The sequence below is a fragment of the Canis lupus genome, chromosome 25 (assembly GCF_003254725.2).
Source record: "Canis lupus dingo isolate Sandy chromosome 25, ASM325472v2, whole genome shotgun sequence".
NCBI lineage: Eukaryota > Metazoa > Chordata > Mammalia > Carnivora > Canidae > Canis > Canis lupus.
In genome coordinates this window covers 29,960,084-29,984,268 of record NC_064267.1, presented here as the reverse complement: position 1 = coordinate 29,984,268, position 24,185 = coordinate 29,960,084, and the positions used below count along the sequence as shown (strand labels likewise).

General features: G+C 46.3%; 1 protein-coding gene and 1 long non-coding RNA gene across 5 annotated transcripts in view; one reads left to right on the top strand and one right to left on the bottom strand.

The window, feature by feature from the left end:
• Window positions 1-24,185, top strand: part of SCARA3 (scavenger receptor class A member 3) — a 75,676-nt gene that overhangs the window by 20,653 nt on the left and 30,838 nt on the right. For 3 of the 4 annotated variants that reach the window (XR_003142448.3, XR_003142447.3, XM_025463013.3), the window contains exons 2-5: window positions 3,531-3,629; window positions 4,825-4,944; window positions 8,275-8,373; window positions 9,718-10,761. Coding sequence is in view for 2 of the 4 variants with exons in the window: in XM_025463013.3 (XP_025318798.1) it covers window positions 3,531-3,629; window positions 4,825-4,944; window positions 8,275-8,373; window positions 9,718-10,761 (1,362 nt within the window). In the remaining 2 variants the exon portion in view is untranslated. Of the gene's footprint in view, window positions 1-3,392; window positions 3,437-3,530; window positions 3,630-4,824; window positions 4,945-8,274; window positions 8,374-9,717; window positions 10,762-24,185 lie in introns of all 4 variants that reach the window. The other variant, XM_049101068.1, reaches the window with a different exon arrangement.
• Window positions 12,123-23,678, bottom strand: LOC112669694 (uncharacterized). Its single transcript, XR_003142449.3, has 2 exons — window positions 21,118-23,678; window positions 12,123-13,960 (listed from the first exon to the last, which is right to left on the bottom strand). It is a non-coding gene; the product is annotated as an uncharacterized LOC112669694 (long non-coding RNA).

Genomic DNA, 24,185 nt, shown 5'->3' with positions numbered 1-24,185 from the left:
GAGCAGGGAGCCTGATGTGGAGCTTAATCTCAGGACCCTGACATCATGATCTGAGCCGAAGGCAGATGTTTAACTGACTGAGCCAACCAGGCGCCCCCCATTTGATTTGTCTCTTAAATTCCACGTACAAGTATAAAATCATACGACATTTGTCTTTCTCTAACTGACTTATCTCTCTTAGCATTACACTCTCTAGCTCCATTCATGTTGTTGTAAATGGCAAGATTTCATTCTTTTTATGGCTGAATAATATTCCGTTCCATGTGACGTATATGTAGTGCATCTTCTTGACTCATTCATCTCTCAATGGATGCTTGAGCTGCTCCCATAATTTGGCTATTGTAAGTAATGCTGCTTTAAGGGTGCATGTATATCCCTTTGAGTTAATGTTTTTGTATTTGGGGGGTAAATACCCAGGAATGTGATTACTGGTTCATAGGGTAGTTTTATTTTCAACTTTTTGAAGAACCTCCATACTCTTTTCCACAGTGACTGTACTAGTTTGCATTCCCGTGAACAGTGCAATTCTCTCCACATCCTCGCCATCACTGATGTTTTTTGTGTTTTTTATTTTAGCCATTCTGACAGGTATGCAATGATATCTCATTGTAGTTTTGATTTGTATTTCCCTGATGATAAGTAATGTTGAGCATCTTTTCATGTGTCTGTTAGCCACTGGATGTCTGCTTTGGGGAAATGTCTATTCATGTCTTCTGCCCGTGTTTAATTGGATTATTCATATTTTGGGTGTTGAATTTTATACATTCTTTATACACTTTCGATACCAACCCTTTATTTGATACGTCATTTGCAAATATCTTCTCCCATTCTGTGGGTTGCCTTTTAGTTTTGTTGATTGTTTTCCTTCACCCTGCAGGAGCTTTGTATTTCGACGTAGTTCCAATAGTTTATTTTTGCTTTTGTTTCACTTGTGTCAGGAAACAAATATAGACAGATGTCGTTACAGCTGATGTCAGAGAAAATACTGCCTGTGCTCTCTTCTAGGATTTTAATTGTTTCAGGTTTCACAGTTAGGTCTTTAAGCCATTTTTAATTTATCCTTGTATATGGTGTAAGAAAGTGATCCAGTTTCATTCCTTTACATGTAACTGTCCAGTTTTCCCCAACAGTAGTTTGTTGAAGAGACTCTCTTTTTCCCATTGCATAGACTTTCCTTCTTTGTTGAAAATTAATAGACCATATAATTGTGAGCTTATTTCTGAGTTTTCTGTTCCATTCCACATATTTTTGTGCTAGTACCATATGTTTTGATTACTATGACTTTGTAGCATAGCTTGAAATCTGAAATTGTGATACTCCCAGTTTTTAAAAACGATTGCTTTGGCTATTTAGGGTCTTTTGAGGTTCCATACAAATTTTAAGATTGTTTTTTTTTTTACTAAAAGATTTTATTTATTTATTCATATGAAAGACACACAGAGAGAGGCAGAGGGAGAAGCAGGCTCCATGCTGGGAGCCCAATGTGGGACCCGATCCCCGGTCTCCAGGATCACCGCCTGAGCCAAAGGCAGGCGCCAAACCGCTGAGGCACCCAGGGATCCCCAAATTTTAGGATTGTTAATTCCAGTTCTTTGAAAAATGCTGCAATAGGGATTTCATTAAATATGTAGATTGCTTTAGGTAGTATAGACATTTTAACAATATTTGTTCTTCTAATCCATGAACATGAGATGTCTTTCCATTTCTTTGTGTGATTTTCAATTTCTTTTGTCAGTGTTTTATGGTTTTCAGAGTATACGTCTTTCACTTCTTTGGTTAGGTTCATTCCCAGGCATCTTATTGGTTTGGACACAATTGTTAATGAGATTGATTTCTTAATTTCCTTTTCTGCTGCCTCATTATTAGTGTATAGAAATGCAACAGGGGCACTTGGGTGCCTCATTTGGTTAAGCATCTGACTCTTGATCTCAACTCAGGTCTCAATCTCAGGGTTGTGAGTTCAAGCCCTGCATTGGGCTCAACACTGGGTATGGAGCCTACATGAAAAATAAATGCAGTAGATTTCTATGCATTGATTTTGTATCCTGTGACTGATTAATTTATTCCATTTCCTGAATTTTTTTTAATTTTTTTATTTATGATAGTCACAGAGAGAGAGAGAGAGAAAGAGAGGCAGAGACACAGGCAGAGGGAGAAGCAGGCTCCATGCACCGGGAGCCCGACGTGGGATTCGATCCCGGGTCTCCAGGATCGTGCCCTGGGCCAAAGGCAGGCACCAAACCGCTGGGCCACCCAGGGATCCCTCATTTCCTGAATTTTTTGAAGTTCTTTATAAACTTGGTGTATTAGCTCTTTATCTGTAATATATACTGTGAATATTTTCTTCCAACTTGTCATTAATTTTTTTTTGATCATGCAAAATCATTTTCATTTTATTGTCATGTAGTCAAATGTATCAGTTTTTTTCTTTTATCGCCTCTGGATTTTGAGGCATAGGTTTTTTTGTTTAAAGATTTTATTTATTTATTAAAAAAAAGATTTTATTTATTTATTTACTTATTTATTTGAGAGAGAGTACAAGCAGAGAGTACAAGAAGTAGAGGGAGATGGGGAGGGAGAAGCTGAGCAGGGAGCCCAATGTGGGATTTGAGATCATGACCTGAGCTGAAGGCAGATGCCTAACTGACTGAGCCATCCAGGTGCCCTGAGGCTGGTTGTAAAAAAAATCCCCTCTACAGATATCTCCCAGGAATTTGGTTGTCATGATCAGCTTGCACATCCCTCCACCCACACCCACTCCCCAGGACAAAAGTACTGGTTAGGTCAGTTCTTAAATACCCACTTGGGAAATTTGGTTCACTCTGCCTATTTTGGGCATCTTTCTCCTCATCATTTACCAAGGACCAGGTCTTGTTATCTTCTGAATGAGGGAATCCATCACCTAGGTCTTATTTGGGGAACACACGATCCCAGGGAACATGTACCAGATTAGCCTTCCCATATGAGAACTGCTCCTCCTATGGTCCCTTCCATGCCCTGGCAGGTCCTGAATGACACAGTGTTTGAGGCAGAGGTCTGTGACTGTCTCGTATCCTCTTCACTCCCACTTCCTCCTGTCTGTGGCCCCCCGGCTAGGCTGAATGCAGAGTCTTGCAGGTTTACCCTTGGCCTGGAAGAAAGGAATTCTGCTTGTGTTATCATGTGCCAGGGCATGGAAGGATGCTGAGCTGGATCAAACAACCAGCTCTTATTCCTTCTTATTTCACCCCAAGGGTTGGAGCAAGGTATAGAGAGAATAGACAGCTGAGCTGGCCTATCTTTACCAGCTTGTGGGAGATCATAAAATCTCCTTACCTAGAGGTGTTGGGACATCACGGTTCCTCAGTCACTTGATTCTTAACTTCTTTCCCTTTTCCTCTGTTTACTATCAGGTCATCTGGAGCTTGAATGACCTGACTTGGAGTCAAGGGTGGGGGTGAGCATGGGGTGTGGGGATTGTGGCAGCTGGAGAGGGGTGGGTGTGGCTCCAGGTTCCAACCCCGGGTCTGACAGCACTGGCTCCGTCACAGTGAGGTCAGCCACTGGCGACGGAGATGCGTTGTGTGTTACAGAAGAGGATCTGGCTGGTGACGACGAGGACATGCCGACCTTCCCATGCACACAAGAGGGTAAGGGCTCTGTGGTCTGCCTTCTGATCTCCTTGCCCCTATTCCCACGCTGGTGACTTACCTCCCTACATGGCTACAAAATCCTGGCTGTCCTTTTCCCCACTGCTTCCTGGAGGGTGAAAAGGCAAGAGTTGCATGGGCCTGGGTTATGCAGTATGGATGATGTCAAGGTTTGACACGACTGACATCTGTCACCAGGGTTCCTCTTGAAACCTGTCAGGGACCACTGCCATCTCCCCCAGGGCTTGTCCTCTAACTGACCCGGAACTGTCCCCTTCACCGTATCCCATGCCACCCAAGTGGCTCATCCACTTGGCCTACCGGGCCCCCCTTGGCACTTGGATAATCTCAGAAACCAATGCCACCTGAACTGTTACTTAGAGAAAGACTTCTTGGTGGGTTTCAATTAGCACAGCTGTTCTCAACCTGTGCTATGTATTGTAATCCCCCAGGAAGCCTGTAAACAGCCCTCAGAAATTCTGATTCCTTTTGATCCGGAGTGTGAAAGGGGCATAAGGATTTTTAAACATTCCTAGTACTCATAATGTGCAGCTGAAGTCAAATCTGCCTTAGAAATTTCACAAGTGGCAACATCATTGCTTTGCCACTGGACATTGGTCACTTGCAAGAGGAGCCAGGAATACCAGGCTCCCTTCTTCTTCCATACCAGGGACCCAACTGGTGGGCTGGAACCTTTTGTTCCATTTCCAGGAGAATTGCTTGTCACCTGAGAAGTTTAGGGACTGAGGGGTTTCCCAGGGTGTGTGACTGGCTTGTACCATGTTGCAACATTCCCACGATGGGAGACTCAGTACTACAGCCTAGAAAGTCCTAGGCCAACTGAAACAAGTTGGTCACCCAGTGGTGAAACAAGGCTGGCTGCCCCATATCATGGACCATCTTAAGGCCAGTGTATCAGGAAGAGGTGTTTCCCTACACCACCGGCTGATTGATGTTGGGCTAAGAGAGAATGATGGCAGTGATGGAGGTGTTCTTTGAAGACCCCGACTCTGCTCTCTTCTATTGTTAAAAACTTGAGGACCTAGAGAAAACAGTGAGATGGTAGACATGTGGATGGGAGAACAGCTCCCTTTCTGAGGCTGGTTTGATATGTGATGAGACAGTTCAGAGCAGGGATATGGAACTGACCCTTCACCTGCAGCCTCAGCCAGCGGTCTCCTTTGTCTCCCAACAGGCCGGCCAGGGCCCCGCTGCAGCCGCTGTCAGAAGAACCTGTCTTTGCACACATCGGTGCGGATTCTTTACCTCTTCCTGGCCCTGCTCCTGGTGGCCGTGGCTGTGCTAGCCTCTCTGGGTGAGTGCAGGCTCCCAGCAGCATCTGGATAGTCCAGCATCTTCCTGGTGAGGGAATCTTCATACTTGTTTCAGACTTCCAAGACTGGCCTCTGATTTCCGGCCAGTAAGTAGCTGTGTGACTTTGAGCAAGGCACTTCCCCTCTCTGGAGCTCTGTTTTCTTGCTGGTAAAATGAGAGGACAGGACCAGCTCAGTGGTTCCCAGTTTCGGCAACGTGTTAGGATCATCTGGGAGATTTAAAAAAATACGGATGCCTGAGCCACACCCCAGATAATGTATATCCACGGCTGAGATCACTGGATGGGGCAATTTCTAAGCCCCTTCTATGGTCTTTGTGAGTGTTTTGCAAATGAGGTTGGATGCCTGCCTGCTTCAAGATCATCCCCAGTATTTGCTAAAATGCAGATTCCTGAGTCTCACTTGGTCCTTGCTTGTTAAAGCAGCCCAGGGACCTGGAGTGTGGTGGCTCTCACACACACCACAGTTGTATGACTATGGTAGCCAAGCCAGATGATGGCATGTAGTCAGGTTTGGGCAGCCTCTGCCTTCTGGATGCTAATAGATGATGGTAAACAGAGGGAAACAAATTTGATGCCTTCTGGCTGGAGTCCCCTTCCACTCGGCTTCAGATTTTAAAAATCCAGATGTCTTTACTAAAGGAGGCCAGTAGGTTTATTTGTTCCAATGGACTAGATGCCAGGGACAAGGCCGGGACTTGGTGAGACAAGTGAGGAAGGCGGGGGGAGGTAAGCCTCAGTCTAGGTGCCACTCTGTACTTGTATAACCCTGATGATGAGCACCTCCCTGAAAGGAGACACCCGGTCCTAGGCCTGGCTGGAGATATTCAGCAACTGGCCTTCTTGGCTTGAGGGCAAGAGGCCAGCATGCTAATGACTTGAATAGACACTCCAGTCATGTTCCAGGAGTCCTGAAGGTGCTACTTAATCCAACACAAGCCAAGTACCTATTTTGTGCCGGGTGATAGGAACCCCAAGATGAGTCCCTTACATTTCACCATCAGAGGGAGCGGTTCTTGATTTTGTCTGCACGTTGGAATCCCTCAGAGAGCTTTTAAATGACAGTGCCAGGGACGCCTGGGTGGCTCAGCAGTTGAGTGCCTGCCTTTGGCCCAGGGAGTGATCCTGGAGTCTTGGGATCGAGTCCCATGTCGGACTCCCTGCATGGAGCCTGCTTCTCTCTCTGCCTGTGTCTCTGCCTCTCGTGTGTGTGTGTGTGTGTCTCATGAATGAATAAATAAATAAAATCTTAAAAAATAAAATAAAATAAATGACAGTGCCAGAGCTCGTGGCTCCAGATGAATGAAATAATAATCTCTGGGTAGGACCCAGCCTTACTAATCTAGAGAAACTCCTCGGTGATTCCAGGGTGCAGCCAGATTTGAGGACCATTGATTTCAAGAACTTTCAAAGCCACTCACCCTGTTCAGCCCCACCTCTCCACTAAATCATCACTTCATGGGGCTTGGCTTCTCAGAAAGCGGCCAAAATCCAAGCAAGGAAGGACAGTGGCTGTCCATAATTCTGAGGTAGCAAACTGGACGTCAGAGAACTTCCAGAGGTTCTGGATCAGGCCTCATAGGGCTTCCGCTTGCAGCACCTGCAGGACTATTAATAAAGCTCCAGAGAGGAACACTTGAGCCCAGCGAGGAACAGAGGCACTGATCCGCTTCAGAGGGCATGGAGAGTTACCAGGTGCTCACCAGGTGCCGGGCACTGTTGTGTACATGATATCCATGAATCATCTCAACAAGCCCCAAAATGGGAGGCAGGCCTCATTCTCCATATCTGGGAAGGTGAAATGATTTGCCCTAAGATCCTGAGACAATGAACAGAAGATCATAATAATTGGGGGTGAGGAGTAAATTCGGGGAATCTAGGGGGAAGTTTAGGTTTCCTTTTTGCTTTTGCCTCTAGCCTGGCTATCCCAAGTCCCTAGAGCAGAGCTGGCACCAATCCGGCCTGGTTGGTAGGTGCTCAATAATATTCATCAAATGAATGACTAGAGATTTGTAAGTATATATGTGGAAAGTCCTAGTCATGGTGTTATGGTCAGGACCATGGATAAAGTCAGGAGTATTGAGCAAAATCAATCTTCCTCATAGGGACTTGTTTAATTGAGTATCTGTTGCATTCCATCCTGTAAGCCAAGAACTGTACTGGGCATATACTGCCTAATAAAACTTGGGCTTTGTCTTTATGGAGCTTATCATCTAGAGCAAGGTTTGGTAAACTTTCTGTAAAGGGCTAGGTAGTAAATATTTTAGGATTTATGGGCCACACATGGTCTTTGTCAAAATCACTCTGCCATTATAGAGCAAAAGCAGCCAGAGACATAAATGAATGGAGATGGCTTTGTTGCAACAAAGTGACATTGGTTTAGATTAAACATGCAGATCCTGATTTGCTGACCCTTGGTCTAGAGCAGTAATCTATTAACTTTTTTTTTGACTGTGCACCCCATCAGTGAAAAATTTGATTTAAAATGCATCAGAAAACTAGATGGGTTGATGAATGGCTAAAAAGTAAAAATAAACCGAAGTATAATAAAGTAAATATCATAAAGTGTTAATTATAGAATTTAAGTAGTAGATACACGAGTACTTACTGTACAGGTAGGATATTCACTGTACAAGTCCTTTGATTACTCTGAAAATTTTTATACTTAAATATTGGGAAAGAAAAAATGATAATCTCACACCTGCAAAATATATGTATCTGTTTATAAATTACACATGTATACTCTTTCTAGTATACATCATGAGACACAATTTTGAAAAGATGTGAAAAAATAAGATCTAAAAAGTAAGGAAAAGAGTAAACAGACATTAACACATAATTGCAGATCATGAAATGCACAGTGAGGAAATGAACAGGGTGAATTATATGAATGAGCCTATTGGCTTGGAGATAGATTTTATAAAGCCTTAGAGTAGGAATCAAAGTCATTCAGTCTCTCTACACCCCTGTTCCTCTATCTATATAAGGAATTTTAATTTGAAGGAGGCTCAAATGGAATAATAAATACCATAAACTCTAAGTACATATATATATACATACACACAAGCATATGCATACATACATATAAACACTTAAGGGAGATATTTAAAGAGGTATAGATACAGATTTTTAAGGGATATATGACAAACTCTGGCCATAAGAAGCACCTTCCTTTACCACCACTGAAAAGGCCCATGGAAGGATTAATGGTTTTGTTTGCAGGGAGGCTGATAAAATTACCTTCTCAACAAACAACTGCTGTTTCTCTGAGCTAAGGCCCTGCCCCAGTTCCTCATCTATATTTCCATATAGTTTTCAGGAAAGTGGACTCTCTCTCAGAAGACATCTCCTTGGCCCAGGCCATTTATGACAAGAAGCTTATGTCTATGCAGGAAAATCTCCAAGGACTGGGTAAGTGTTCAGTGTCCAGATGTGCTCATGACTGTGATAGAAGACCGTATTAATGAGGGATGGGTGAGTGTTCTCCCCTGGGCTATGGTGCCCTGGAGTAAGGCAACCAACCTTCTAGGCACAAGGGAAGGACAGCTATGTATGGCTCCCTGCATTCCTGTCCACCCAAAGGGGGCTGCTGCCCTGGGATTCACCCAACACTGGGGCCAGGGGTTCTGTGTGTGGTACAGATCTAGCCTGAGCCTACAGGTAGAGGAGGAACCCAAAGACAGTCCATTTCTCAGTCATTCTCATGTATCTGAGATGATTATTATTTTTTAAATATCTATTTATCTGAGAGTGAAAAAGAGCACAAGGGCAAGCAGGGGAGGGGCAGAGAGACAGAGGGAGACAAGCAGACTCCCTGCTGAGCAGGGATCCAACGTGGCACTCTGTCCTCTATCCCAGCACCCTGAGATCATAACCTGAGCCAAAATCAGGAGTCAGATGCTTAATTGACTTAGCCACCCAGAAGTTATTTTTTTTTAAAGATTTTATTTATTTATTCATGAGAGACACAGAGAGAGAGAGAGGGAGAAAGAGAGAGAGGCAGAGACACAGGAGAGGGAGAAGCAGGCTCCATGCAGGGAGCCCCACGAGGGACTCGATCCCAGGACTCCAGGATCATGCCCTGGGCCAAAGGCAGGCGCTAAACCGCTGAGCCACCCTAGAAATTATTTTTAAGATCTTCCAAAGCCTCTTGACGAGTTTACCCTTTCCTCACTATTGCCTTAAAGTGTACACAACTCCTAATGCTCTCTATCTCCTGCTTTCACCAGGGACCTTCTCTTTCTGAGACTGAGACAGAAGATGCGATAATAGAAGGGGTAGAGGTTGTCTGGCCTAATGGAAAGGGAAAATACTATCTGAGTGATATTTGGCAAGCCTCTTCTTTGTGCCTTATTTCTCATCTGTCACAGGGGGAAATAATCCCCACACTATCTTTTCCCCATAAGTGTATTGATAACAAATATAAAGATAATTGGAGAAATCTTAAGATAAAGTGTAAATGGGTGGTCCTTGGCACCTTCAAAGAGTTATGAAGATATATTCTCGAGAATTTGGTGGCAAGATGGAAAAAATATCCCAAATTTTACATTTCGGGTCATAGTAAAGATATTTGGTAAAAAATAATATTTCAGAGAGATGTTAAGGCTTTTCCAAAAAGGATTTCCTAGCAGACTTAGGATAGGAAGAGGGATTGGGAAGCCACTTGACAATTCATTATGTTCTGAAATATGTAAAGAAGCAACTTTTGTCCCATGAGCCTTCAGCAACTCAAACTGTTGTCCCTTTCTCCTGAAGATCTGAAAGCCCCAAACAACTGTTCTTTCTGCCATGAGGCTGGGCAGCTGGAGAAGGAGATCAGAAAACTGCAGGAAGAGCTGGAGGGAATTCAGAAGATGCTTCTGGCCCAGGAGGTCCAGCTGGACCAGACCTCTCAGACCCATGAGCTGCTCTCCACCACCAGCAGTCAAATCTCCCAGGAGATGGGCAATTGTTCCTTCTCCATCCACCAGGTCAACCAGTCCCTGGGGCTGTTTCTCGCCCAGGTGAGAGGCTGGCAGGCCACCACAGCTGGCCTGGACCTCTCTCTGAAGGACCTCACCCAGGACTGCTATGATGTCAAGGCTACAGTCCACCAGATCAACTTCACTGTGGGGCAGACTTCAGAGTGGATCCATGGGATCCGGCGAAAGACTGATGAGGAGACCCTGACCCTCCAGAAGATTGTCACCGACTGGCAAAACTACACCCGGCTCTTCAGCAACCTGCGCACCACCTCAGCCAAGACTGGAGAAGCCGTCAAGAACATCCAGGCCATCCTGGGGGTCTCCTCGCAACGCATCAGTCAGAATGCCGAGAGCATGCATGACCTGGTGCTGCAGGTCATGGGCCTGCAGCTGCAGCTGGATAACATCTCGTCCTTCCTGGATGACCACGAGGAGAATATGCACGATCTGCAGTACCACACTCGCTATGCCCAGAACCGCACGGTGGAGAGGTTCGAGACGCTAGAAGGACGCATGGCTTCACATGAGATCGAGATCGGCACCATCTTCACCAACATCAATGCCACCGACAACCATGTGCACAGCATGCTCAAGTACCTGGATGATGTGAGGCTCTCTTGCACGCTAGGCTTCCACACACACGCCGAGGAGCTCTACTACCTGAACAAGTCCGTCTCCCTCATGCTGGGCACCACGGACCTGCTCCGGGAGCGCTTCAGTCTGCTCAGTGCACGGCTGGACTTCAACGTCCGCAACCTCTCCATGATCGTGGAGGAGATGAAGGCTGTGGACACACAGCATGGAGAAATCCTTCGCAACGTCACCATCCTTAGAGGTAAGGGCCAGACCTCGGCCACACCTGCTACAGAGCTCCCAGAGGACCGTGGTGATCTTGCCCGACACAGAAATACCTGGTTTCAGGCAAAAGTCCTGGTAGGCTCATACAATCCTGTCGCAAATGCCTAAGGCAACTGGAAGCTTTAAAAAACACAGTAGCCCGCCCCCTTTATCTGTGGTTTCAATTTTCTCCTAGTGAAGTATAGTCAGAAGGTCAATGGTAGCCTAACGTATGTCACAACGCCTTTGTCCTTCACCTCACTTCATCTCACCTCTTAGGCATTTTATCACCTCATGTCATCACAAGAAGGGCAGATGCAGTGTGATAGATATTTAGAGAGAGAGAGACAACATTCATATAATGCCTAATTTATAAATAAACTTTATCACAGGGAAGTATCTATAGGAAAAAACAGGCTATATATGGGGGTCTTAGAACGTATCCACCAGGAATAAGGGAGAACTACTGTACTTATAGACCTCTTTTGTAAAGATGCTATGGCTCCTAACTTTGCCTGCCATGCAAATCTGGATTTTCATATGTCAATTTGTGTGATTGGGTCCACACAGAGAAATAGGGAGACCTCGTCTTGGAAACTCTTTTATCTCATTTTCTCTCTTCCCACTCCATCACTGGTGCACTCAGCCATCTGCCCCTCAGATGCCCATCACTCTGAGGCTCTCTTCTCCTCTCACCTCACCCCTGCCTTAGATAGGGTTCACCAGAAAAACAGAACCAATAAGAGAGAGAGAAATTATTTTAAAAATTGGCTCATGTAATTATGGAGGCTGGCAAGTCCATAATCTGCTCAGCTGATGTTCTAGTTTGAGTTGGAAGACCAGAAGCTACTGTAGAACAGTAAGAGATGATGGGTCAGTTCGAAAGTGACCAGGCAGGAGAATTCTCTCTTACATAGGGGAGGGTCAGCCTTTTATTCTATTGTGGTCTTCACTGATCAGATGAGGCCCACCACACTGGGAAGAGCAATGTGCTTTACTCAGTACCAAGTTAAATGTTAATTCCATCTATAAACGCCCCTACAGACACATCCAGAATAATGTTTGGCCAAATGTCTGGCCATTCTGTGGTCCAGTCAAGTTGACACATAAAATTAACCATCATAAGTCAACTGGGCATCCATACACATCTCTTTAACTCCTATTTAATTCCCAAATGAAGATCATAACAAGGCTACAATTCTCCCTAATGCTCATGATGCGAGTATCCTGTGTACAACCAAAGCCACACTAACCCCTTCCCCAGAAGAGAAGGTAAAGTCCTTGAGAGCTATTTACTCTTCCCTTTAATATCTCATAATTTAAATACTATGATATAAAGTTAACAATATTAAAACACTGTGATATGAAGTCAATATATTTTATGTTTTGTTACATGATAAGAGGGTAAGAGAGGGAAGAAAGTGAAGATATTTACTGTATATATATTTATATATTTATAACACATCAAGGAGGAAATACTCTTGACAAGTACAGTCCTTATTTTTGTAATGTAATGGGTCACATGGTCATAGCTGGTATGTATAACTACCTTCTTCCACTGCCCATCTGCATTTTCTTTGCCCTTGGCAAGCAACTTAGCTAGTTGTTAGTTATTCTTTACCTAGTAGGGTGATCCAAACCTTCATTCCTGGAGGGCCATTACTAGTCCTTCCTACATTGGATTGGGATGTTGTAGTTTTCCACTGAATTTATTTCAGGGCATGGTAGCACCGAGAGACACCCTGTAGGATCTTCTGAATTTCAGACATGCTCTCCCTAACCTCTATTGTAGAGTAGTGTTTCTTCTTGGTAGTCAGGATCAGTCACCTCAATCAGCACAATAACTTCTTTGCCTATTAATTCAGAGGCATGAGAAGCCCAAAGTGACCAGGCAGCGGTCTTAATTTGCAGTTCAATGGAGTCATTGTTGTATCCCCTGGCAGAAACATTCCTTCCTTTGGAGCTAAGATCTCTAAGCCAGCATAGCATAAGGTTGTGGGAATAAGGAGCAAACATTTTGCTAGCGGGCCGCTAGGGGTGATAGTGGCTGATGTCTTTCCCATCTCCAACCCTTGATCCCAGGACCAGTGAATCCTGGCTATCAGCCGAACAGCACTATACACACTGGACACTGATTCAGGCCACATACAACCATGCAAGATATTGCCACCTAGCTAGCACTGGAACTGAGTTTTCAAAAGGCCATTTCAACCTCTGTAAAGCAAGCTGTTTCAAGATGGGGGGGACCATGATAACACCAGTGAATTCCGTGATCATGGGCCCATTGTTGCACTTCGTTTGCTGTGAAGTGATCTCCTTGATCATGAGCAATGCTATGTTGGAAAACCATGGAATACCATGATGATGGATAATGCATTCTCCATGGTATTTTCTGGCTCAAGCATTTCTTGCAAGGCGGGCAAATGTGTATCCAGAGTAAGTTTCTATTCCAGCAAGAACAAAACACTGCTCCTTCCATAACAGAAATGGTCCAGTTAATTAACCTGCTACGAGGTAGCTGGCTTATGACCCTGTGGAATGGTACCATATTGGGGATTTGCTGGTGGTCTCTGTTGTTGGAAGATTAGGCACTGGGCAGTAGCCATAGCTTTGGCCTTGGAGACTGGAAGTCCATGTTGCTGACCCCATGCACAAATTCCATCTCTGCCAGTATGGCCACTTTGTTCATGAGCCCATTGGGCGATGACAGGGGTGGCTGGAGAAGAAGACTGACTGGTATCCTACAGAATAGGTCATGCTATCCACTTGACTATTAGAATCCTCCTCTGCTCAGCTCCCCCTTTGGAGAACATTCATAAGACACAAATATCTTCAAATTTTTTTGCCTCTTCAGAGAGGACTATTCACACACCTCTTCCCCAAATTTTCTTGTAACCAGTTTTCCAATTGTGTTTCTTATGAGTCCCTGACTATCTAGCCAAACCATTGGCCAGACTCCATGAATCAAGTTATAATCACATGTGTGACCATTCTTCTTCCAAGCAAGCACAACAGCCAGGTACACTGCTGGAAGTTCTGCCCACTGGGAAGATTGTGAGTCACCTCTGTCCTTCAGGGTTGTCCTGAAGAGAGACTGATGTTGCAGCTGTCCACTTTCAAAGTGATTCTTGCATATCCTAGGCCAGAATCTTCTCTTCTTCTGTCAGCAGGTCGGAACTCCCCATAATAGGTGCAGGCTGGGAGAGAGAAGGTAGTATAGTAGGAGTGAGGACCATGGGTATTTGGGCCACTTTATCCTATAACTTACTTATGCCTTCAGGGCCAGCTCAGGCCTGATTACATATACCACTTCCATTTGAGGATGGAATGTGACTCTGTGTGCCCAGCTTTAGAGGTTGGTGGGTCAGAAAGTACCCAGTTTAAGATGGGCAGCTCAGGTCCCATGGTAATTTGGTGGCCAATGGCTAGCATCTAGTCTTTACGTAAGCCCTATAAAAATCCAAGAGCTGTTTCTCAAGAGGAGAGTAGTTAAACACAGGATGGCCTGGCTTTGCTTCAAAATCCCAAGGGTCTATCGTGCAGTTAGCTTATAGGGGCCTGCCAAAGTTCCCAAACAGCATCCCTATCTGCCATTGCCATTTTAAGCATCATTGGATCTGCTAGATCATATGGCCCAAGTGGCAAAGCCACTTACACAGCAGCCTGGATCTGTTGAAGAGGCTTTTCTTGTTCTGGGCACTCAAACCCAGCAACTTTGCAGGTCACTCAGTAAATGGGTCAGAGTAACACAGCCAAGTGAGGAATATATATATGTTGTCTCCAAAATCCAAAGAGGCCCACAAAGTGTGCCTCTTTTTTAATTGTAGGGGCCAAATAAAACAGCTTATTCTTCACCTTAGAACGGGTATCTTAACATGCCCACATCACTGGACTACTAGAAATTTCATTGAGGTAGAAGGGCCTTGAATATTTGTCATATTTATCACCCCCGACACCGCCGACACATAAATGTCTACAAATAGAGAGCTGCTACTTACCTCCTCACTAAATTCAATCCATATAATACCATCAATGTGTGGGCCAGAGTGATATCTGGTGGGAGAGAAAGGAGATCAAGTTCTCTGTGAACTGACGTATGATATAGAGCTGGAGCATTGAGATGCCCTGAGGCAGGGCAGTGAAGGTGTATTGCTGGTCTTGCCAGATTGAAACAACCTCCTGGTAGGCCTTATGAACAGGTGGGGACAAAAAGCATTTGCCAAATCAATAGCTGCATACCTGGGGATGTGTTAATTTTCCCAAGCAATGAAAGTGTATCTGATAGAGCAGCCACTGTTGGAGTCACAACCTGGTTAATCTTACAGAAATCCATTGTCATTCTCCAAGGTCCACCTGTCCTCTGCACAGGCCAGATAGGCAATTTCAAGTTCTTAATGGGGCACTAATCTCTTCAGTCCCTCCAGGAATGCGAGATTGCTTTTGGTTTACTATTTTCATAGGTAGAAGCAGTGCTTCTGGGCCTTCTCCACCATAATTTCCCTTACTCCATACATAGATCAGGGAACCCACATGAGATTCCTCCAGATTTTCAGTATGTCTATTCCAATTACACATTCCAGAACTGGGGAAACAACCCAGGGTGGATTCAGGGATCCACTGGGCCTCCTGTGAGATGGACCTGAGTTAAAACCCTATTGATCACCTGACCTCCATAAGGCCCTACTCTGATTAGAGAACCACAGTGTTGTTTGGGTCTCCAGAATCAGTGCCCATTCAGAGCCAGTGTCTAGTAGTCCCTCAAAGGGCTGATTATTTCCTTTTTCCCCATAGGTCCCTTTAGGGAAGGCTGGAGAAATTAGCAGTATAAATATTTGGTAGTATCCTGGGGTCCTTCCTCATGGGTACCCAGCTTCCCCTTCATTTAAGGGAGTCTGGGTTTGTAAATTGGCTCAAGTCTGAGAAATGATTGAGGAGCCATGACTGCTTTTATAATTCTAGACTTTTGTTCACTTGACCTAGAACTTCTCTGCTTATACAGAGCAAGTAAGAATTTGTTAGGCTTCCTACCTATTTCACTTCCAGGCACATCATGACCACATAGCTAACACCACAGGTCTGTGCATGTCAGCCTATTCCGATCACTGCATTGACCCTGCTGTCCATTATGGTATCCATGCTGTCCTTGCCTTAGGCAGTTGAATGCCACCTTTGGGTATCCACCACCCCAGGATCCAATTACTCTCACTGTGGTTGGGTTTCCCAGTTCAGTGACTGTGGTTCCCCCTGTAAGGTCTGGCCTACAAAGAATGATCACAGAACTCTTCAAGGATTCAAAGACTCTGTTCACAGATTTATTTCTCACAGTCATGGTAAGAGGCATGTCTTCTGGACCTTCCCAAGGTGGGTGAGTGGGTCTCAGATGACAAACACACTCCAACATCCCACCTTCCTTGTTTTTGAATCCCTTTCTTACATGAAATCAAGGACAGCCAGAATTTCATACTCATTCACTGTAGGTCAAACTTGGGCCTATGTTTTAGCCAACCCACCAAACAAACTACTAACAAACTGTTAGACCCTTTCTAACTCCCCAAGATGTAACATTAAATAGAAAGATCTGCTTAGTTAGCCCATAGAAATAAATTCTGTCTAATGCAATTTTAATGTTTCTTCCACCATTATCCCACATCTTTTGTATCCATTATCACAAATACTTCCCAGATTGCTATCTGTATGAATTAGAAAAAACTCAGGTGGTTCTTTTGGAGTATAGGGCACCTCCTCATAGGTCATACTTTGTACCTCACCTTTAGGGTCCTGCTGAGAACTGAGTCTAGTTATATGTCTAGAAGCAAAGAGGAGTGGTGGGGCTGGATCCTCAGGGGAATCAGCATTGTCTTGCTTGGCAGTGCCTTAGAGGAGGCCACTGCCCTCTTCTCAGGCAATGCAAGCTTCAGACAGGAGTTGAGAGGCCCCCTTTTTATAAGATTTATTTATTTATTGTTTTAGAGAGAGAGTGAGAGAGCAAGTGTGGGGTAGGGAGGGGCAGAGGGAGAGGAGAGAGAGAATCTCAGACTCCTCCCTGAATGTGGAGCCTGATACAGAGCTTGATCTCACCACCCTGAGATCAAGACTTGAGCTGAAATCAAGAGTCAGATGCCTAACTGACTGAGCCACCCAGGTGCCCCAAGGAGGCAATTCTGCTGGGGGTGGAGAAACAGCTTCCACTGTCAAAGATAACTCATCAGAATTTAGGGGTCCATCAAGATCTTCCCGCATATCCCCATTCCAACTTACAGGATCCCATTCCTTCCCAGTCAACACCTTTACTTTAATAGTAGATACCCTGGAAAGCTGGAAATTCAGTCTGCATTGCAATTCAGCCAGTCACAGGTTGAGGTTGTAAGTTAGATATTCAGCAGTCTTATCCCTATGGCTGCAGGAGATATGAGCAAAATTAGAAGCTTGCAGTTCATTTATGTGACACTTGAGCTGGGAATTTGAATCACCAAGCTCAACTTTTTCTTTCCCCACTTTGTCCAGTAACATTAGGAGCAACCAATCTCATTATACTTGTTATTCTGACAAAAAAAAATGTTCGAAAGTATCATACACATGGTCACCCAGATCCTTGCCTCTCATGAGTGGTTGATGAGAAGTCCCCAGTACGTTCCATATCTCTATTGTCAGTCAGATCATGCCTTGGACTCTTAGGCTCTTTTTACTACTAGAAATAAAGTCATTAGCATCTTTAAATCTTAGATCAGAGAGTCAACTGCAGAAACCCTAGATCAACTTAGAAAATTCATCTTTAAAATTCTGTTCCTTTAGAATCATTCTTGGTACCAAAATTTATATTAATTCAGGGTTCTCCAGAGAACAGAACCAACAAACAGTATATATATCTTGTGTCCATTAGGATCTCTGAAAAGAGAGATTGATTGATTTACTATAACAAATTGAAGGAGTTGGCTCAAACATTATAGAAGCCAGTAAAGCCCAAGATCTGCAGGGTGAGTCAGCAAGCAGGAGAGCCAATGTTTATTTCGTCTGAGTCCAAAAGTCTGAGACCTGAGGAAGCTGATGCTGTAGTTGCAGTCTGAAGGCTGGCAGGCTCAAGATCCAGGAAGAACCAATATTTCAGTTCAAACCCAAAGGTAGGTAAGAGCTGACGTACCAGTTTGAAGCAGTCAGGCAGGAGGACTTCCCTTTTAGCCTTTTTATTCTATTAAGGCCTTCGATCGAATGAGGCCCAACCGCATTGGGGATTTATTCAGTCTACTGATTCAAATATTAAGTTCATCCAAAAAACCCTCATAGGCATACCCTGAATAATGTTTGACCAAATATCTGGGCATCCCATGGCCCAGTCAAGTTGACACATGAAATTAATCATCAGACTTGAGAAAGAAAGAGGAATAAGTCAGACATAGCAGGGTCAGCAGGGATGAGCAGAAGAGTTCTAGGTGGAGGGAGCAATACATACCAAGATCCTGGGGAAAGCATATGGCATACACATTATCTCCTTTCATTCCCAGGAGCCCTGAAATTGTGAACCCAAAAAGCCTACAGTTGAAGTACTGGATATTACATGGAGGTCTAGCCAAGCTCACACAGGTATCAAGAATGGACACAGGATTCAGATTCGAGGAAGTTCAGATCCAAAGTTGCAAGCTGCCTTGAATGGCCTTCTCCAAGGACATAAAACCCTGTCCCTCTAAAAGCATCTGAGCAAATGCAACGTGCTCCTTGGTGACAGTGCAGGCTGCTCGGTGTAGTTGCTGTGGTCTAGTCCTGTCTACTAGCCATCAATTTCCCCAGCAAGAGGCTGGCCTCCTCTTCCCTTTGGGGTACCTCCATCCCCAGCTTACCCCTAGATTCCATATCAAAGGTGGGTTCCCTTGCCCACTCCTTCAATTTACTTGAAATGCTCTATGGCTTCTGCTTATGAGAACTTCATTACAAAATAAGCCCTATATTAGCTGTTCAGGTTGCTGTTACAAAGTACCAAAGACCAGGAGGCTTAAAGAACAGAAATGTACTGTCTCACAGCTCTGGAGGCCAGAAGTCTGAGATTGAAGTGTCAGCAGGGTTGATTCCTTCTGAGGGCTCTGAGGCTCTGTTCCAAGCCTTGGTTTATAGATGGCTCTGGCTTCTCCTTGTCTCTTCATCTCCTCTTTGTGCGTGTCTGTCTCTGTATCTAGTTTCCCCTTTTCATAAGGACACCAGTCATATCGGATTCGGGGTTACCTAGTGGCCACATTTGAAATTGATTCTATGAAGATCCTGTCCCCAAGGAAGGTCATATTCCAAGGTATTAGGGGTTAGGACTTCAGAATATGAATTTTGAGGGGACACAATTCAATCCCTAACAAATACTATTACTTTTTCATCCTACTCCTTCACAGCAGTATTCCCAACAGTTTTTCTCTTGGAAAATAGTCCAAAAGACTCCTAATCAGGATTCCTTTATACTAGGAATCTGGACGGCTACACTCAGGCTCCCTGGGCCCTTCCCAAGGAAACGTAGGTCTTTGTGGGAAGAATATTCAACCTGAAAATATAACCAGTCTTGGCTCTAGATAATATAATTAGTTAGCCACCGAGATCTGGCAGTTCCAGAATTTATGCTTCACATTTGAGGGGCCAAACATCTGGGCCTACTAACCTAGGGAGCTCTAAGGTGGAAGGAAGGAGGACCCCACAACCCCAGACAGCTCTGTTCTCTCTGCAGAACACAGACTTGGAACCAACCTCTCTGATTCTCTATTTTGCTTTAACCATTTAATCTCAAACCTATATTGCCTTTATTTTATATCATTGAGCATTTCTACTGCCACTAGGGTTAATTTTTTTTTTACTTAATCTAAATTGATGGTGTTGGGTGGGGGTAGGTCTTGTTTACCTGTTGTCCTATTTTTGCAACAAACCCAGGTACCAAGTGTTTCTTGGGTAACTGAAGCTTCCCCACAGTATTTCACCTAAAATATGTATCTCTAGGATACATGCTCTAGGATGCATTTTTCCAGCAAAGACATTACTAGGTAGTTCTCATGGTTCATTCTCTGGTAATTTTGTATTTTTGTGGCATTGAGCCTAAGAACAAATGAAATATAAAGCTTCCCCAATGACAAAGCCCATTCATGCACTTTATTTCATTTCAGCTGCACAACTACCTTAGCATAGTAGACAAGGCAGTTGGTGTCTTTATTTTACAGAAGGGTGACCTGAGACTGGGGAAGGTTAAGCCATGAACTCAAGGTCACACTATGATTTTAAATTCTGACCCCTTGTTGTGCCTCTAAGATGCACACATCCAGAGCATGAGTTTGCAGATACCAAAAAGGACTTCCACTCAGGTCCTGCCTAGGTGTAGGGTATGGGGCAGAATGGAAAAGGGAGACATGATATTCAAAGTCTTGGAGGGGAACCTCATTCTAAAAGCCTACAGGAGTCATGGGAATTTATATTTGTCAGTGTGGAAGATGCTGACTGAGGGCTGGACTCTTAAACTACATGGGAAAGAAGTCTGACTTCTAATTTGCTCTGATTCTTTAGGCAGAATCTTTTAATCTTCTTAAGCCTCCATTTTTTATTTTTGTTCTTTATCTGAAAGTGGAAGGATAAGACCAGCTGTTCTTTGAGAACTCCTTCAGCTCCATTTGCTCAACAGAAAGCCTGGGATACTTCCATAGTGTTTGTGCCTCTCATAGGATAGTTCTCTTCCTACTCTGTAGGATGATTTCTGTGTGTATGATAGACAGTGTCTATGCTAAGAATGTTACTTGAGAATTGGAGACAGGAAACCATCATTGCTTATTAGCCACGTGACCTTGGACAAGGCTCTTGGCTACTTTCAATTCATTTTCCTCATCCACAAATAGGAATATTAATACCTACCTTGCTTGTATCCCATATCATTGTCAATAATGGGTATGAACAATGGACAAAGAAGCTGAGAAGCCAGAGAGAAGTTTTTGCAAAATGTAAAAGGGTGTCCTAATTTCAGGGGTGATTCCAAATCTAATTTGCTTGATGATGGGCTCCTTGTCTCACTCACCAAGTACCCAGCAGAGTGCCTGCCCTTGGAAGGCACTCAGGAAACATTTGCTCAGTGAATGCATAATGAAAGCATAAACAAAGCTAGAGACTGAGGGTGGGCAAGAAAGGTGACACTTGCCCTATTTCTTTTTTCTTTTTGAAAGAGACAGGCCACGTGCTTGAGGAGGGAAGGGCAGAGGGAGAGAGAGAATCTTAAGCAGGCTCCAAGCCCAGTACAGAGCCCCACGTGGGGCTCGATCTCACCACTCTAAGATCATGAGCTGGATGCCTAACCAACTGAGCCACCCGGGTGCCCTGACACTTGGCCTATTTTTGACGCCCTTGTACTTACAGTACATGGTCCTGGAGGACTGTTTACTAGGGCGCTGCCACCTTGTCATTCTTGAACTCCAATTCTTGTCTCTCCAGCACCGCTGAATGAAGCTGAGTGCTCTGTTCGACTTCTCTGCCCTGTGTCCTTACAGCAAACACACGCACAGTCTCCTTCCTCCTGAATCTTGGCAGCCCTGCACTCCAGCCCCAGCGAAGCTGCCGAAAGCCTGCCCCACTTCCCAGCCTGACAGCTGCAGCCTTCTCTCTGGCTTCCCAGCTTCTCTGCCCAAACTAATCACTAATCGACAGATCCCTTGAGAAGAAAAGTGGCAAAGAATGCCAGGCTTTAAGGAGTCTCCCTTCTCCCTGTGATTTTGGTTGATTCCGGCCTTTGATCTCTCTTCAAAGCCATCAGAAGGATGTCTTGCCACTTTATCTGATGATTCCGATTGTTCTCAGTGGGAAGTTTGGTCGCTGGGGTCTAGCACGTCACGGAAGTAGAAGTCCATTGTCATTTTTCCCCAGGTTCCTCAGGCAACAACAGCCGGTATCGGTATCGACAGTCCCTGACCCAGGCCAACATATTCACTGAATAGAGTAACCCTGAGGTGCCAGGAAGGACAAAGACTTCCCCAGCCATCCGGTTTGTGAATACCAGAGCTGAGACCCAAACCCGGGTCCCCCCACCCCTTTGGCCAGGCTAGCGTACCTTCCATGGCACCGCTTCTGAGAGGCGCCCCTTCTGTTTCTATTTCTTTCCATCCTTGCCAGCTGGCCTGCTGCTTTGGTTCGTGAGCAGACCATGGGCCCCTCCTGCCCACGCACCACCCCACCCCTGGGTGGGCAGTGTTGGGTGCTGACAGACTTGGTGCTTCTGCTCACATACACCCCTCCACTACCTCCTCCCATTCCCTGTGCACACCAGGGGGAGACCACCTACTTGTCCCAGACATGCAGTCAGTTGTGGCTCTACCCTAATGGGCCAGGATGGCCTAATTATAGTCTCTGGCTTCCTGAGTAATTATGGGCCTCCCCAGAACTGCAGGGTACTCCGTGCCTCTCCCCCAACTCAGCCATCGCTGCTCAGTGTCCCCCCACAGCCCAGAGCACGATTCAGCCCTCCCCTCCTTCGTCCTTAGCCCTACCGATACCAAGATCTGATTATGGGCTGTGTCAGGGGCACCCTGTCCCGCAGAGTGCCTGGGTCAGCCTCTGTCCACATTCCTGGCTCCAAAGCTAACCACTAAACTACGGTTGTTTACTTCCTCCCAGGCTAGACCCAGGTCCCGCCGGCCCTCCCCTCCGACAGCATGATTCATGGCCAGCCCAGGAGGGACCTGCAGAGGCTCAGCTCACCTTCGGGTTCCCCTTCCCCACTCCGTGTGGACCCTCCCTCTCCTCTGGGCAGCACTAGGCAGGAGGCCCTGGCCGTCAGAGGCCAAGAGGGGCTGGAGGTGGGGGGAAAGGAGCCCAGAGCCCTGGCCACAGTGTGATGAGGACCAGAAGAAGCAGGGTAAGGGGAAGGAGCCTGGGTTTCTGAGCTTCAGGCCTGGCTTTGAATCTGGTCTCTCCCCCTTACAGTTAGTTGATGATCTTGGGCAAGCTGCCACCCTCTGCACCACCGTTCCTCCTCTGTAGAATGGGCCAACAATCTCCGTGTGTGGCGTTGACATGGGAGAGACTCAGTAGACACCTGTTCCCTGCTTTCATTGCCCTATCCTTCTCCAAGAGGAGGCAGGTCACAGAGCAGTCAGAGAGGGAGCCCGGGGCTGGATGGCACAGGTATGCCACCACGGGGCAGGCTCCAACCACCGGCCCCTGATGTGGGCTGTGAGGGAGGCCTTGTTAGTAGCCCCAGAGGAGGCCACACCCCGCCCCCAGTGTCCTCAAGGTGACTGTCTAGGACCTCCCTCTGTGTTCTCAGAGATGTGGTGGGTGGTGGCAGCCAGAACTGGGGGTACGGAGAGGGAGGTCTCTCTTTTCCTCTGAAGTCCTCCTTCCACTCATGCTGGAGGCTGCTGCCTCCTGGGGCAATGAGGTGGGCAGTGTGACCCAGGCTTCTGTATGCACCTTTCCCCGGGCATGTGGGCGCCCAGCCTTACCCATCCAGGGAAGCCGCCAAGAGCTTCCCCAGGAAGAGGCACCTGCAAGGACTGGAGGGGGGCACAGAAGAGAGGGCCTTTACCCCCTGCCTTCTCTCCCTTGCTACCGGCATAGAGGCCCTTAGCAGTCCTCGCAGTCAGCTGCTGCACCCGGTGGGCAAGAGAGGGGTGGGCACCTGATGAAGACAGTGGCACGGGAGAGAGTGAGGGGGCCCTGCTGGACCTGGGGGCTGCTCAGAGCAGGGTCACCTTGTCAAGATGAGATGAGACTTCTCATGCTTTTCCTGAGTCGAGGTTGGAGATGGGGACGGTGGACACATCCGTGCAGGGAACAAGAGTGGAAGCTGCGGAAGTAAGTGTAAGGAGAGAGCTGGAGAACCGGGCAGAGGGTGAGCCCAAGGAAGCAGGCCGAGGAGGCAGGAGGAGAGGGGTAGCGAAGCGACAGGGGCCCTTCGGAACTGTCAAGTGCAACTCTCCATTTCATGAATGAGACATGAGCTCCAGCGTGGGCAGGAGCTCAGCCAGCACTGCTCCAGGGCCCTCTGACGCCCAGGCACCCAGCAAGCCTCCAGGGGCCTCTCCACCTCTGAATGGCTCTGCTTTTCCAACCTCAGCTGGCTCGGGCGCCAAGGCCAGAGCTGGGGTGAAGACCGGTGCCGTGGCTTTGCCAGCTCCCGGCAAGTCCTGCCAGGCCCTGTACCAGGTGGTTCTGGCTGCCTCGCTGCGGGGTGGGGTGAGGGGCTGGGGGAGGCCCTCTGAGGACCGAAGAGCGGATCCTGCCTCCCGGCTGCTCCCAGGCCAGGTCCCCTCCGCAGCCAGCCAGCCCGGTGACGGAATCCAGCCTGTGCAGCTGGCAGGCCACGTGAACCCAGCCCACACAGGGCCGCAGCCCCCCGTGTGGGGGAAGTGGGCAGGGGCAGGCGGGGGCAGGGGATGGCTGGAAGGTTTTTATTGGCCCTCAGGGGGGCTGACTCTGTCTGGGCTC